Source organism: Mastigoproctus giganteus, chromosome 1 (assembly GCF_048544385.1).
Source record: "Mastigoproctus giganteus isolate SK-2022 chromosome 1, ASM4854438v1, whole genome shotgun sequence".
Classification (NCBI taxonomy): domain Eukaryota; kingdom Metazoa; phylum Arthropoda; class Arachnida; order Uropygi; family Thelyphonidae; genus Mastigoproctus; species Mastigoproctus giganteus.
Genome location: NC_143575.1, coordinates 255264144 through 255281238, shown reverse-complemented (window position 1 = coordinate 255281238; position 17095 = coordinate 255264144). Strand labels below are relative to the sequence as shown.

The following is a 17095-nucleotide window of genomic DNA, read 5'->3' as shown; positions in this document are numbered from 1 at the left end:
TAAATATTCTGTTTATTCAGAAATAACGGCTTTCTACCAGAAATGGCTGTGATGATGCTATTGCACTTAATATATACAGTACAAGTTTCTAAATTCATTGTGCGAATTCTCGCGCTCCCCGCACCCTTGCCATCCTTATTTTGTGCAATTAATTGTATCCGCTAGGTGTCTTCAGTGCTGACGATTCATAGTGCAATTCTAACAATTTTTGCCTCACATGGCGAAGTAGTATGTCATGTATTTTTTGTCGGCGTGAACGAAGGATTTGAAAAGGCAGATATGGCAGATGATAATATAAAAAAATTTATTAGTATTGGTCTTAGCGAACAGAAAGCGAAGGAAACGTTAAAGAATGAAAATTTATCTCGGATATTACGAGAGACAATTGATGAAGCCCAGAAATATATAGAAGATGGGATTTCTAAAGTGGTAGGTAACTTGCTTTATCATACAGCATCTAAAGTGAAATCTCAGATTCGAAAACGCTTACCATTATTAGTCGAATATATTTCCAAGGGGCAAATCGATAGTGAAATTAAGTTAAATGCAGCCCTTGCATATTTGTTGGCGCATCCAGTCGAACCGCTGAATATTGCAGATTTCGAATTACACTCTGGCGTGGGTGTTGTAGTTTCCCCGGAAGAAGTTGAAAAAGTTGTAGAAGATGTGATAAAACTCCACAGAGATGTGCTGTTGCAAGATCGTTATAACTTTAATATGGGTGTATTAATGGCAGAAGCGAGGAAGAGGTTAAAATTTGCCGAGGGGAAGTCGATTAAACATGAGGTGGATGTTCAGGTGCTGGATTTATTGGGACCCAAAACTGTTGACGATTTGGAGAAGCCATCCAAGGGAAAACTAGCCAAGACTAAACAGGTAAATCAAGAAAATGTAAATGGAATAGAGGAAAGTGTAGCAGAATCGGAAACATATGGTGCAGTAACAATTGCGGAATTGATGAAAACCAAGGTGCACTTTCATAAACCAGGAGAGAACTATAAAACAGATGGATACATTATTACACCTAATACCATGCAGCTGCTAACCCAGCATTTGGCAGTCACTAAAGGACAGGTACGTACTAGGTTTCCTCCAGAACCCAATGGCATTCTTCATATTGGACATGCTAAGGCAATAAATATCAATTTTGGTTATGCTCTTTCTTATGATGGAAATTGTTTTCTCCGTTATGATGATACCAATCCTGAAAAAGAAGAGGAAAGATTTTTTCGTGGTATACTTGAAATGGTTGAGTGGCTTGGATATAAGCCATATAAAGTGACACACTCATCAGATTATTTTGATCAGCTGTATGAATATGCCGTTAAGCTAATAGAAAAAGATTTTGCCTATGTCTGTCACCAGAAACATGAAGAAATTAAGGGATTTAATCCGCCACCATCACCATGGCGAAACCGCCCAGTCAAAGAAAGTTTAAGATTATTTGAAGATATGCGATGTGGTAAAATTAATGAAGGTGAAGCTACACTTCGGATGAAAGTTACTCTTGAGGAAGGTAAACAAGATCCGATAGCCTATCGAATTAAATTTCTTTCCCATCATCGAACTGCTAATAAGTGGTGCATATATCCGACATATGACTTTACGCACTGTCTCTGCGATTCCTTAGAAAACATCACTCATTCACTTTGTACCAAAGAGTTCCAGTCCAGGAGATCTTCATATTACTGGCTTTGCAATGCTTTGGATATTTATTGTCCAGTGCAGTGGGAATATGGCCGCCTTAATGTGAATTATACTGTTGTGTCAAAGAGGAAAATAGCACAGCTTATAACTCATGGTATTGTACGAGACTGGGATGATCCTCGTTTGTTTACACTTACAGCGCTTCGAAGAAGAGGCTTTCCACCAGAAGCAATTAATAGTTTTTGTGCACAAATGGGTGTTACAGGAGCTCAGTCAATTGTGGACCCTCAGATGCTAGAAGCCTATGTAAGAGATGCTCTTAATGTTACAGCTCCACGAGCTATGGCTGTCCTTGAACCTTTAAAGGTAACCATTACCAATTTTCCTTCTTCTCCTATTCAGCTAGACGTTCCCAATTTCCCGGCCTGCTTAGAGAAAGGAACACATAAGATATGTTTTTCAAAAGTAATCTATATCGAAAGATCAGATTTCAGAGAAACCACAGAAAAAGATTATAGAAGGTTAACTCCTGAGCAGATTGTGGGATTAAGACATGCAGGATACACAATTTCTGTCAGCAAGGTGATCAAGGACAATAAAGAAAACATTTTGGAATTAGAAGTCACTTGCAAACCTTCGGTGGAAGCATCGAAGCCCAAAGCTTTTATTCATTGGGTATCAGATCCTCTAGTATGCGAAGTAAGACTTTATGACAGGCTGTTTAATCACAAAAATCCTGAGGATTCAGAGGAAGTGCCTTCTGGCTTTTTATCTGATTGCAATGTAGATTCTCTAAAAATTATCAGTAATGCTCTTGTAGATGCTTCGGTCAAGGAGGCAAAGGTGTATGACAAATTTCAGTTTGAAAGAGTCGGGTTTTTTAGTGTGGATCAAGACAGTTCTGCAGACAGATTTGTATTTAATAGAACAGTAATGTTAAAGGAAGATGTTGGCAAGAAATAACTCAAATTCCTGATAAATTATATTTTATAGGACTCTTAACTCTAATTATGCCCATAATAAGCTGTGAAAGAATTTTGTGTGCAGCTTAGCTCTATTTTTATAACTAAATCAACTGTTATCTGAGAAATCTGTTTGTGCCTTTTGCTCGGCATTTCAATTGCCATTTCTTCCACCTTGTACTATTTACTTCTTTTCCCCCGCTATTGTGTTATAGCAATGATGGCCATCTATCCCTGTGCTTTATAATATATTAAGGCAGTCAATTAAAAATATCTTGTCATTCAGGGTTTCTTGTCAGTTAAAGTCTGAATCTTTGCTGTAGATGTAAACATTTTGTGTCTGGGTTTTTTATAGAGTAATTATGAAGTGAATTATAAATAATATTAAAAAAAAAAGGATGATATTCTATAAAATCTAACTTTTTACAGATTACATTCGGTAGGCATCTAGCTAATCAGTTAATAATTGATGTAAAGAGTGAAAGATGGTCTTTATATTTTATCTAGATTATTCTTAAATTTATAGTATGAAGTGATTTTTAATTATTTCTTACTGTAATCTAGGATTTTCAATTTTTTAAATTGTTTTCATTTTAATTTCTGGAGAGTATCATATGGAAGTGTTCTATGTATCATATTGAGGTAAACTTCTCTTATTCTTTTACAAACCTTAAATTTATGAAAAAATGCTGATAGAAAGACAAATTTATTATAGTTATTCTTGTTTTGGGGATTTTTGGTTGTAATGCACTGATTCACTTGGTTCGTTGTGTATTATATCCGTGCACATTGTTCACAGCACAATTTGTTGTGGGTCAGTGCCAGATTAAGGCACTGGCTAGCAGGGCTCTTGCCCTGGATGCCATTCTTTAAGGGGTGCCAAATTTTACAAATCATGAAAAAAAGAAAAATTCTTAGTAAAGGGGTGCCGAAAAATCTTTCTGCCTGGGGCACTGAAATACCTTGGTCTGGACCTGTTGTGTGCTGAAAATCTAAAGCCAATCAATTACCTTATAGAGAATGCTATAAATAAACTAAAAAAGGAAGATATGTAGCTTAAATCACACATGTTACACAGGACTAAGTAAATAATTAAAGACAAACATACCATATAAAAAAAGTATCATATTTTAATCAAATTTTTTACAAACTTACTTGATAATTACAAATGCCATATGTTGCAATCTGCATACTTTAATTTGTCGATTCCTAACCCCATGCAGTCAGCAAAGGATACCTTACTGATTGTATGGAATTAGAGATCAGCAAATGTTCTCTGGCTTGCTTGTCTAATCTACAGATCTGCCCCATTGGAGGGTGTGAGAACAACCACCAGGGGCACCCCCATCAATAAAACAAAGGAATTCAAGGAAATGCTGCACAATTCCTAAGAAGAGTGGCGAGAATAGTTGCTAGAGTAGATGACATCTTATTAGTTCAGAATGTAAAATTTCTTCACATAACGACAATGGTTTTATCAGTAAACAGGCTGGTTGTAAATTAGTTAACCAAGATTCTTTAAAGTTGATTTTTAGTTTAAATTAATATATAATCTTATATAACTACTGAGGAATAAGCTGAAACATGCATCGTCATATGCAGAATTCTGTAATTATTAAGTTAGTCAGAAATTTGATTAAAATGTTTTTTTTTTCTGGTATGCAGTGTTGTGTTCTTTTAATTTTTTAATAGCAAATAAAATTAATTGATACTGTAATGGCTTGCAGTATTAATTAATAATAATAATTATTTAAGATTGTTTTATGTCATAATAAAGTTTTATGACATAATAATTTATGTCATAAAAAAGGTCCAAACCGTATCCGAGTGGGCAGGAGCGGGAGTGCAGTAGCACACGCTCTTTGAGTTGACCGGGGTTCAAGCCCCTGACTGCTGAATACGGTCGATCTGCCAACTCGCACTGGACCAGCGTGGCAGATTATGGTCCATTTCCCTCAACATGAATTGTTGAGGAGGCTTCCATCCTGCAGTGGGTTGATAATGGCTGCACTTTACTTTTTTTTTTATGTCATAATCAATCTTTAAAATAAATTTTGAACCTAATTTTTTTAGAATTAATTCAAAAAATTATACAGTTAAGTGTTGCTCATTTTAAAACTTGAGTTAGTGTGGCATTGGTTGTAATGCATTTTATTTTGTCAGGTAAAGTTGGAATAGTAGATTGTTAATAGTTAACAAAGAAAAAAAGTAAATGCAAAAACTCAATTATTTCCCTTACACTTTTACCTGTAAGTGCTATTATAATAATATCCTCATGCCATTATATACTATTAACTCCCTAAATTCTGATCTGATCTCTGGATAATTCTACAGTGAGGGGGAGAAGAAAATTTACTTAATTTCAGTCCTAATTAAAAAAAATCTTTGCTGGGATAAATAACCCTGACTTCTAACCTCTCTTGGCATAAGCAAATCACAAACATTGCTACTCCTGCATTGAATAAAACTAGGTTTTCTCCATTGCTCTTGAATTTAAGTTTATTTTAAACAGCTAACTACTCTGTACAAATCTCCCCTACCTTGGAATATTGCTCCAACATTTGTGGTGATGCCCCAAAATCTGTGTCTACTCATCTCTACACAAAAGATATAAGGTTAATTGACCTGACTTGTACATACTTTCACCATTTTCCACAGACATTCAGTTTCTTCTGCTTATCTTTTTCTATAGATATTTCCTTGGGCAATGTTTTTCTGAAGTGGTTTCTGTAATTCTGCCTTTTTCTTCCAAACCAATATAACATGGGCATCAACTAGTCAACACTGATATGTTACCCAATTCTAAACTTGCAGAACCAACTTTTCCTCATTTATCCCTTTTATTGCTGTTCATTCTTCTATGCCATCTATTTCCTGTTAGTCACAGTGTACAGAAATTCACATCCAGGATTCTAATACCAGGGTTCTAATTCACATCCAGGATTCTAACACTGAAAAAAAAAAGAAAAAAAAGCATTTTTGCAAGAAAAATGTCAGGTTTGCACCACATTTCTACTATATGCTTAAGGAGAAATAAAATAATGTAACATGATTGTCATGAATTAATTCAGCATGATAATTTTTTGGCTTGAAAAATGTATTCCCAAGTCAACTTGAGATAATATTTATACAAGGGGATATTAAAAGTTCATATCTTCACTATGTAGAAGTGGACTTGCACTAGTGGTTGTGCATTATTTTTCCATGTGGTTTCCTCAGAGTTTCACAACCTTGTTCCAGTGATGCTGCAATATAGTTATCTTACTCCTGTAAAATGATTTGCCAAGGCCCATAAATGTTTCCATGGCTGATATATAGCCTCTTAATTTTTTTTGTCCAGTTAAGTTTTAAGTTTTTAAAACAAAAAGTTTGATGGGTACAGATCTGGTGAATAAGGTACAGCACCAATTTGTACCAACACCCAGGCATTTTCAGTCGCTGTGATTGCTGATGTGTTAGAAGCATTGCCTTTCTGAAACAAACACCTTTTGTGAGCAGTCTCACTTTCTTTTAGACTTGATAGCATTGTGTAATTGATGTAATAAGTTAGCATAGTATATTCCTCTTAACAGATTGACCCATTGGAGCATAGTTCATCATTATTTCTTTGGAGTCCCAAAATATTGCTGCTATCATTTTCCAACTCATGGAACTGTTTTTGCCATCTTTGGAGGCAATGATTTCAGATGCTTCTATTGTTTGTCCTCTGCTCTGACTTAGTGGAGGATCCATGTCTCAGCCATGGTTAAAAATCTTGTCAAAATGTTTTCAGATCTGCTTCATAATGTGCCAATAATTCTGAGGAAGTTTTGCATTGATCACATTTTTGATCAGGTGTCAGAAACTGTGGGAACAATCTTTCTTCAGAAACCTTTGATAAACTCATTTCCTTTTTTAAATGTTTTGCACCTACTTGTATATGGTGTCTATAGCCTGCATTATTTCATGGATTGATAATTGCTGGTCTGTGATCACCATATTGTGTATTGTATCAATGTTTTCTTGGCAGTTATCTGTTGGTTGTCCACTACAAGGTATCTTTGATGCTCCTCTCCATCCCCCCATGTTTGAATTTTGGTGGTAATTTTTTTTGCCATGGCATGTGATGAAGCAGATATAGTAAAAAGTATTTATCACATCTTCATGGATTTCTTTCAACATGTAACCTTTTTCTGTGAGTATCTTATGGTGGTATGATTTTTAAATTTGTCTAATATTTGGGGGAAAAAATCATTTAAGTTTAATGGGCATTCAAGCAAGGTGTAATTGTTATGAATTTATATTTTTTCATTTGTTTATAATCAAATATGGTTACATTCGTAATTTTATTATCATCTTTCTTATATGAAGATATAAAATTTCCAGTACCCCCTTTGGCGCCTCCGTAGCCAGGTGGGAAGGAGCAGCAGTGCGAAGCACACGCTTCTTGATTAGACAGGGGTTCGAGCCTGTCGCCACCAAATCCGGAGGATGCAGAAAGGTCAGGGAATGACCACCACATATCCCGGAGCAACATGGCCTTAGTTGCTAATGCTCCTAAAAAAAAGTACCCCCTTTATAAATTGCAAACTTGAGAAAACTTGGGATATTTCTAAAATGGTTAATACTGTGATCAAGATGAGTTAATTACGATTTTTGTGACCAAAATGTGTTAGCACATCCAATTTGTGCTTTCATGGTTAAAAAGTTTTAGCAGATATTTAAGATTTCAAATTTATATAAAAGTGATGAAAAGTTTCTACAGCATTGTAAGTCTGGGAGAGGTTTTAATAATCAGTATCTTTTTAATTAGAAACCATTAGCCTATAATATAAAATTATTATGGGCTATTTGTTTGCTGTGATTCTGTTGGCACAAATTCTGGTCTAGTTTCCCTATAGGTAGCCAGGTGAAATAAGTAAAACAGTTTGATAAGTAAACTCTGCTTTTTATGTGCGTTTTTTATAATTTGGAAAAATTTAATACTTTAAATATATTTAAATATATTTAATTCGGACCACTGCATCCTTCTTCCATGGTAAAATATATAGTACATATTATTATTCAATAATTAATCATAAAAATATTGCAATGCAAAGACAGTGCATATTCATCCTAAAGATGTAAAACAATGAAATAAAGATTAAGACTTAGCAGGTACAGGTCAATGTTGAAAAAAAAGCCGTGAGTTAGGATTGAATTTGAAAGTGTCTGCAATTCTGCCTAGACACGATAGGAAGGAGTATATGATGAGAGCCTTGTTGAGCAATTCGGCCATGGAGAGATTGTGTAAGGCTCAAGGGGTAGAATTTTTCTCAGCCTGGTCTATGCTTGTTAACAGGAGAGACTGCTTCTACAGGGATGGGATACATTTAAATAGAAAGGGTGCAAAAATATTTGCTGATGCTATCGAGGCAGAGGTAGGTGTTTCAGAAAACTGCTAGCTTGGGGGATACAAGGACTAATAGATTAACAGTAGCCACTGGCAGAGGTGAAAGTGATTCTTGCACTGCTTATATTGAAATGCAATTGAGCAGCAGCCTGGAAAGCAAGGTGATGGGGATTTCCAGGACTGCTGGGAGTCATAGTGGAACAAGTAAATACATGGGCTCTGTTAAGGTAACTAAGAGTAGAAACAGGTGCATGTATACTTGTGTGTACACCAATACTTGGAGTATAGTTAATAAATTTGATGAGCTTGAAGTGCTAGTGAAGACATCAAAGGCAGATATTGTTGGGATATCAGAGACGTGTCACACAGATATAAGGAGTGCAGAATTGGAATTTGGGGAGTACAATGCGTACAGAAAGGATAGACAGGACAGGAAGGGAAGGGAAGAGGGGGTTATGCTGTTAGTTAAGAAACACAAAATCTAAGGAAGTGCATCCAATTGAAGTTGGTGGACAATGCAATGTTGAGTCTGTTTGGTGTGACATAAGCACTGGGAAAGGAGTAGTTGTGAGTTATAGGACTGATGAGTATAATGAGCAATCGAGCAGAGAAATAGTGGGCCAGTAAATCAGAGTGTCTTATAATGGGGGATTTTAATTTCCCAGAGATTGACTGGAATTTGTGGATTGGTCACTCACATAACTAGCAAGGCTTTTGTGGATTTATTGGATGATTGTTTTCTACAGTAGCATGTTTGGGAGGTAACTAGAGGGAGCTGATTATCAATGTTGCTTCTTCATGCATTAAGAATATGCAGATAAAGGAACCACTAGGAGGCAGTGATCACAGTGTGCTGAAGTGGGATTTACTCAAAGAGGTAACTACCATCAGGGGTAAAGGGAAGGGTTTTTGCTTTCGTAAAGGTGACTACGGTGGTCTGAGTCAGTATTTAAATTCTATGCGGTGGGACCAACAGCATGGGAAGCATTCAAAGAAATAATCTTGGAAGCTACTAGGCTTTTTCATTCCAACTAAGAAATATTGTTCAAGATGTAGGCCTAACTGGATGTCAGATGAACTAATCAGACATGTGACAGAGAAGAAAAATGCATGGGATACATATAAATTAACAGGTGACACAGAAGCCTATGATAGATATAAGCTGGTCTGTAACCGAGTCACAACGGAGGTTAGGCAGATGATGAGAAATCTTTGGCAAAGGATGCACAGAAAAACAGGAAAGAGTTGTTTACTTATGTAAACTCTAGAAGGAAGGAGATGAATCAGATTGGTCCACTTGATATCGATGGTTCATCTGATGATGATCCTGCTCAGGTAGCCAAAAAACGAAATGAATATTTTGCATCTACATTCACACATCAGGAGTTATTCAGGGAGAGGAATGCTAGAGGTGTATTAAACTCTGGCAGTAAGATAGATAATCTTGTAATAACTGAGAGTAAAGTGGAGGAGAAATTGTTGAGGATAAACATAAGAAAGGTATCTGGGATGGATGGAATCTATCCAGTTATATTAAAGGAGGCAGCAAAGGAAGTAAGTAAACCCTTAGCCATAATTATGACAGCTTCCTTGGACTGGAAATGTGCAAATGTGACCCCAGTCCACAAAGGAGGATCAAAGGGAGATAGGTAATTACAGACCTGTTAGTTTAACTTCTGTTCCAGGGAAATTAATGGCGGCACTGGTTAAAGAAGCATTGCAGGATCATCTAGACAAGACTTCAGTTATAGCTCGGACACAGCATGGGTTTGTTAAGGGGAAGTCTTGTCTGACCAATCTGATTGGGTATTATGATGTAGTCACAAAGGTACTGGATGCAAAGAATAATTTTGATATCATATATTTAGATCTTAGAAAGGCTTTTGATACTGTTGCACATGGAAGACTGCTTCACAAATTGAAGCAGTGTGGCATTCGAGGCAAATAGCTGCAGGCGCCTCCGTAGCCAGGTGGGAAGGAGCAGCAGTGTGCGTAGCACACGCTTCTTGATTAGACCGGGGCTCGAACCCGTCACCACCAAATACGGAGTATGCGGAAAGGTCAAGGAATAACCACCGCATATCCCTGAGCAATATGGCCTTAGTTGCTAATGCTCCTAAAAAAATCAAAATAACAAATAACAAAGCAAATAGCTGCTATGGATAAAGGGATGGTTGAGTGGGACAAGACAGAGTGGTGATCAATGGACACTGCTCTTCGTGGACTAATGTTATTAGTGGAGTCTCTCAGGGTTCAGTGTTGGGTCCATTGTTGTTTTCTGTATTCATTAATGATATTGATGATGGTATATAAGTCTTAATGTCCAAGTTTGCAGACGATATGAAGGTCAGCAGGGTTGTTAATGACACTAATGACAGTATGCTGCTGCAACAGGATCTAGAAAAGTTGAGCAGATGGACTGAGAGGTGGCAATTGAAGTTTGAAATTGACAAATATAGAGTAAAGGAAGCAGTAAACCCAGAGTGACGTATCTATTCTGTGGTACTATACTGACAGTGGTAGAAAATGAAAAGGACCTGGGGGTAATTGTGCAGGCAGATATGAAGTTTTCTGAGCAGTGCAGATGGTCTGCAAGAGTGCATGGTGTCTTGTCAATGATATATAGGAATTTTTCTAACAGGGATAAGGAAGTGATTATCCCCTTGTATAAGCCAATGATCAGGCCACACCTTGACTACTGCATACAAGTCTGGAGGCCTCATTTTAAGAAGGATGTAGAGCTGTTGGAACGAGTACAGAGAAGGGCAAAAAGATTAGTGAATGGAACAAAGGATTGCTCTTATGAAGAAATTCTTACATTTTGCAAATTACAGTGTCTGGAGACTAGGCACCTACGAGGTGATCTGATTGAGGTGTATAAAGGTTTGAGTGGTTTGAAACTTTGAATGGTTTGAGCATGCAAAGTTTTGAGCATTCAAGGTTTGAATAAACCTTGAATGGGTTGAGCATGCTCAATGCTGATGGAATTCACCCTCTTGCTCAGAATAATCGCATGAGAGGGCATAAATTCAAATTGAGGAAAGACAGATGTAGGCTTGATGTGTGGAAATTTGCCTTTAGCCAGCAGGTAGTTGGTTGGTAGAACAGACTTCTATCCTTTGTTGTGGAAGTTGATAGCCTAAATAAATTTAAGGCTGAGCTGGACAGGTATTTGGAACGAACGGAGGAGTGAAATAGGAGCGGGTTTTTTTTTTTTTTTTTTGGCTGATGCTGCATAAACTTTCTTTCTTGCATCATATGCCTCTACTAATGCTAATGCAAGCCCATTTGCAAAGGTGACATGCAACTCGCAAGACAATGTAACAGTAAGACAAGTAGCTCCAATTCATCCTAAAAATATAGTACCTTTGCACCAAAGTGTTATTAATGTTTAATTGTTGAATAATATACAGGGTTATTCAAAATGAAGTCCGGGGTTTGATATGCTTGAATTCGACCATTTTTTTGGTTTCCTGGTCGAATTTTCAACAATGAATGATGAAGACATTTCAACAGCATAATAGGTCTCCTTCAGCAGCCAAGTTTCAGAAGATTTACTCAGATCACATTGAGCCTGGGTTTGAAATGTTTGAAACCCCAGACTTCATTTTGAATAACCCTGTATTTTACCACGGAAAGAGGAGGAAAATACTTTCAAAACATCTGGTTAGCTGAATATGTGAAGTTATTAAATTAGTCTAAATTATAAAAAATAAAAATAAAAATGCTGTGTATGTTTACTTCTCAGTTAGGTGGAGTTTGCCAATTGCTCTTTAGTATGATAGGTAGAGTAGACATATTACTCTTTGTTTCTTCTTGGCACCTAATATGGTGTATTTCATCAGGGCATCTAATGTTATTATTAGATGCCCTGATCAATTACTATATTATTGCTTTAACTGTAGATGATTGTTACTTAAGATAATTATTAACAGATAATGGTATGTTACTGTAGCTCAGATCTATCCAACTTTTGACTAAGGGATCTAAATTTTACTTGTGGCACACTGTTGGCTGCAGTATTAAATAATATCATAAATGAAAAAAAAAAGCAAATAAAATATAACATATATACATATACAGGACTTTACAAATCCTGAGTGCCAGGTTGTCATGGTGTCTAAGAAATCTACACTTGCATGTAGCTTTTTTGCACAATAGGTCTCCTTTAGCAGCTTTGGAAAACTTTACATTGGTGGAGCACGATGATTAGTTATGCACCACTCAAACTGTGTGACATACAAACAAAAATGGGAGAAATAACTTCTGTGCACATTTCTTAGTATGTTACAGTAAAATCTTGTTAATACAAACTCGGTTTATACAAAATACTCATTTATATTATTATTATTAATGATAAGGGAGAGTCAAAAGTAGAAGGGAATCACCAAGATAGAGAAGAATGATGATATCCAGCTCAGGACCCTGGGTGTGCCAAGCCCATACTCACCAGATGTGAGCCCCCGGGGTTATGAAGCACATACCATTCCCCAAAGGACAAGCTTTTCTATGTACAGTAAATATATATGTATCACAAAGTTTGTCTTCACCCCATGAGAAATAAATATTGTTATTTTGTATGTTTAATACAAACTTTGGCACAATCATCCGATTATTATTGCCCCTATTATTGCTTCTGGCCACCTGGTTCCAGAAGGATAGCACTGACTTGTTAGAAATTACTTTTATTTAAACAAAACCAGTTTATAGTACAACTTAAATGCACTCTGAAAAACATTATGAAGGATGAGATGTTAAATTAACAAAAAAGTAAAAACAGTTTTTCTAAGTTGTTTACTCCCTTGCTCTCCATGGGAAAAGGTCAGTTGCAATTGTTATGCCAGTTCAAAGAGTCTTTTGCTACAGTTTAATCTATTTTTTGTGCTATGTTATCTGAGCTGATGTCTTTTTTTGGAACTTGTCTTTAAATTAATTTAAAGTTTGTTCATATTAAATCTCATCTAGCAATGTTATGGCGGAAAACGTAAAAGGACGGAATTAAGCCTGGAAATTAAAATGAAAATTATACAAGAGGCTGATAGGATGGAACGAATCAAAACAGATGTTGCAAAGGAAAGGCTCTATATGCACTCAAGAGAGCATATAGAGCCTGCCTGATAAGGTACTTGATCCACAACATAGGAGTGAACAAATTACAGCCAAATGCCTTGGAACAAATTGCAGCCAAAAAAAAAAAAAAAAAAAAAATGACACTTTTGGGGGACCTCCTCATTACAAAACATAAAAATTTTGGTCCCTTAAACTTTGTATTAATGAGATTTGACTGTAGTTAATGATTTATTACTTTCCTGAGAATTTTCCAAATTTTAAAACACATAAATGTGATGTGTTTAGTAACACAATTGAGAATTCATAAAGAAATTAAATTATTTTTTCCATTTTTAGAAGAGTTAGTATATATATGTAAAATTCCTATCGTCTTTGTTTCTGTTTGCATGTAATAACTCAACTCCCAGAAAATGGATTTTCACAAAATTTTAAAATTTCGAAAAATTAGAAAGATTTGTTGAGCCATCCCAAATTTTATTAAAATTGGACCAATAGAAATCTGGCAATTATTGTTATTTCTTTTTTTTTTTTTTTTTTTTTTCATACATGTCATATGGAAATTCATATACCACATATTATAGCTGGAGCACTAGTATTTATGTTTGTTGCCATGTGCTGATTTGGAGGAATGAATGGGCAATATGGTAGGCGTGTAGAAACAAAATGTTCTCAGTTTGTGCATAAGTCATTTGCTTTTTGCTTGTTTTCTTGTTATTGGTTTACTAAAAATACAATACATGAATAATTACTATTTGTTTATTATATTAATCACAAGAGAAATGTTAAATACATGTTAATGCAGAAATAAATAAGTAAACTGCATTGCGAAAGCATTGATAGTATACTATGGCTGTTTAATTTATTAAATCACAGAACTAGAAATAAGTGTTGCATTTCATGCACTGTTAATTATAAAGTACAGTACTATGAAATGTGGAGTAAATATTATATTGGGAAGTAAGTGCAGTAAAGAGAAAACAATTATTTTTATATATTATTAATCAATTAGTAATTAACTGGTAATAAGATAATTAGTTATTTACTTTTTGCTTCTATTAATCAACAAAAAGGAAAAAAAATCAATTAATTTAAGAAATTAAAATCAAACTTGTCAGAAATGTAACACACTGTTCATTAACTAATTTATCTTTGTGTGAGGTAAAATTTGATCACTAATAGCAGTCGGTCGTAAAGACTAACATCGACAATAATCAAGTAGAGAGAAACATCACACACTTTGATTGTTGCATAATTGACCAGTTGTGCTGGATTAGCAACAAAGTTTCTAATGCTTCCTGTGGAAACCATTTGTACACTTTTGTCAAGGATGCTTAGTAGTGACTGTGCATGGCCACCATTACTAATTTTTATTTATTTTTATTTATGGAATGTGTAATAACAAGTAGAGTTACAGAGCACGAAACAGGCTTCGCTGATCAATTCTTTGCTATTACATTGGAAAATAAAGAATTTGAGCTTATTTACAAAAAGTCGAAAAAGTAGAAACAAAAACTTGTTATTAATCCTGCATTTGCTTATATTTGTGAGTATTTCAGGGTGTTATAAGAAAAACATAGGCATAAACAGGGCGTTTCAAAATATTCTGGTATGTGTTCGAGGATCCAAAATAAGAAAAAGTAATCACATAAATCATGTCAGATTCTGAATTTATACCTGTTTTAATTTTACAAAAATGGTGTGGATTTTTGAATGGTGAACAGTAATAAAAAACATATATGAATGAGCAGATGTGTACCTATGAGTAATGAATACATATTTTACTGGGTATGCTTTTTTTTGCATATTCTTAAAGGTGATTATGTTAAAAGTTGATTTTATTTTTCTAGATTGCTTCTTTCAGTCTGTGGTAGAGCAGAAACTTGTGAAATATTCCTTCTATAATATTACATACACACCGATGAGCCATAACATTATGACCACCTACCTAATATGATGTTGGTCCTTCACATGCGCTAAAACAGCTTATACCTGGTGAGGCATGGATGCTACAAGATTCTAAATGTGCCTTGTGGTATCTGGTACCAACATGTAACCAGCAGATCCTTTAACTCCTGTAAGGTCAGTGATTGAGACACCGCAGATCGGAGTTGATGTTCCAACACAAACCACAGATGCTTGATGGGATTGATGTCTGGGCAATACCTGGAAGTCTTCCTCATATTCCACGAACCAGTCTCAAACAATCTGGGTGGTGTGGCATGGTGCATTATCCTGCTGAAAGATGGCACTGCCAGAGAGGAAGACCGTTGCCATGGAAGGGTGTACCTGATCAGCAATGATGTTTAAGTAGGTGGTAGACATCAGAGTGCCTGGCATATGGATGACTGCACCCAGGGTATCCCAACAGAACATCACCCAAAGTGACACTGCTGCCACTGGCTTGTTTTCATCCCATGCTGCATCCAGGCGCCATCACTTCCCCAGGTAAATGACACACACACACATACCCGGCCATCCACATGGTGCAACAGGAAACGTGATTCATTGGATCAGATGACCTTCCAATCACTCAAGGTCCAGTTTCGTAAGTGCTGTTGCCGGTGAACCATGGTTAGCATGGGCACTCAGAGTGGCCTGCGGCTACGCAGCCCCATTTTCAGTAGGGTTCGATGTACTGTGACACATTACTTCCATCACTGGCATTCCAATTACTGGCGAGTTGCACCACAGTCGCCCTTCTGTTGCCACGTACCATCTGGGAGAGCCTTCGCACACCTTGAGCATCGATGAGCATGGTCATCCCACACCTCGCCAGCAGTTTATGGGTTCCTTCTTCTTGGACCACTTTTGGTAGTTACTAACCACGGCTGACCATGTGCATCCCACCAGCCGTGCCGTTTCGGATATGCTCTGACCCAGTCGTCTAGTCATTACAATTTGGCCTTTGTGAAACTTGCTTAAGTCTGCTGCCTTTCCCATCTGAAGAACAAGAGTAACACTGATTAACGGAGCTCAGTATCAGGTGTTTTTTTACCGTGTCCCGATCCGGTACACAGTAAATGTACCGATCCGTGCATGCACCATAGTTCACCTGCAGTTGCTTTGATTTGCATAGTGACTCGCTGGTTATAATGTTTTTTTTCTCATCAGTGTATGCCATAATGTTATACAAACACTAACAAGTTGTAGTATGAAAATACAACAAATTCGAAGATTTGGCAAGGATCAGGTCCCAGGGTTGCCAGATTTAGGAAGGTTGAGTGTATTGGCTCGCTATAAGGTAATTTTGAAAGTGGATCTTAGACAGGTATAATTAAGAGACCTCACTGTGTTAAGAGGCAGTTAAATTCTGATATATTTTACAAAGGCTCAGTACTAAAAGTCATCTTACATTTCAACTACATCATATAACTCTGCCTGCCCCCTTCAACTGTTAAGAACAATAAGAGTAAAGGCCCATCTCTGGTGGCAGAGTGGTGCTATCTTCTCTTCTTGGATGGCCCGTCTTCACTTTCTGGCTGCTCATGAATTTATTGGGAAATGCAGATGTGGGTTGGCTGGACTGCTGCTTGGTGATGTCAGGTGGATTCCACACTGGTTGGCAAGCAATCCACTGAACTGCTGCAGGATGAAAGCAGGGCTGTGCAAATGGGGAAGCGGGCACACCGGATGTGACACACCCAGACCCCCAAAACATTTCTTAACCTGGAATCATTATGTGAGTTTGATTAACATTTCAGCAATTTGTGCTATATCTACTCTGTCCACATAGCTGAAACTCCTTAGAGTTGTTTTTGAAAAATATTTTCTTAGAATTTTATGCATCAGATTCTAGAAATGTTTAATTATTGCATAATTGGGAAAAATTCACGATTAGTTAAATCTATTTGCATATGTTGATCGACATATGTCAAGTTCACTCATATGTCAAGTTGACATATGTCTAGCACACTCTTTACTGCAATGTGTTTTCCTCCAATCAGTAACACTGGTTGATATTGTGATATTGATGCATTGTTTGGAATCAAATTGTTGACTTGCATACTTCATGTTTTATGCAGTAAGGGCTCCTGTTACTGACATG

At 36.5% G+C, this 17095-nt stretch overlaps 1 protein-coding gene across 1 annotated transcript; it reads left to right on the top strand.

Annotated features, from left to right (window-relative positions):
* Positions 1-208: 208 nt before the first annotated feature.
* On the top strand, positions 209-2829 carry GlnRS (Glutaminyl-tRNA synthetase). The gene has a single exon (XM_090377000.1). The coding sequence runs from the start codon at positions 280-282 to the stop codon at positions 2608-2610; it is 2331 nt and encodes a 776-aa protein (XP_090233126.1). The 5' UTR covers positions 209-279; the 3' UTR covers positions 2611-2829.
* Positions 2830-17095: the final 14266 nt, after the last annotated feature.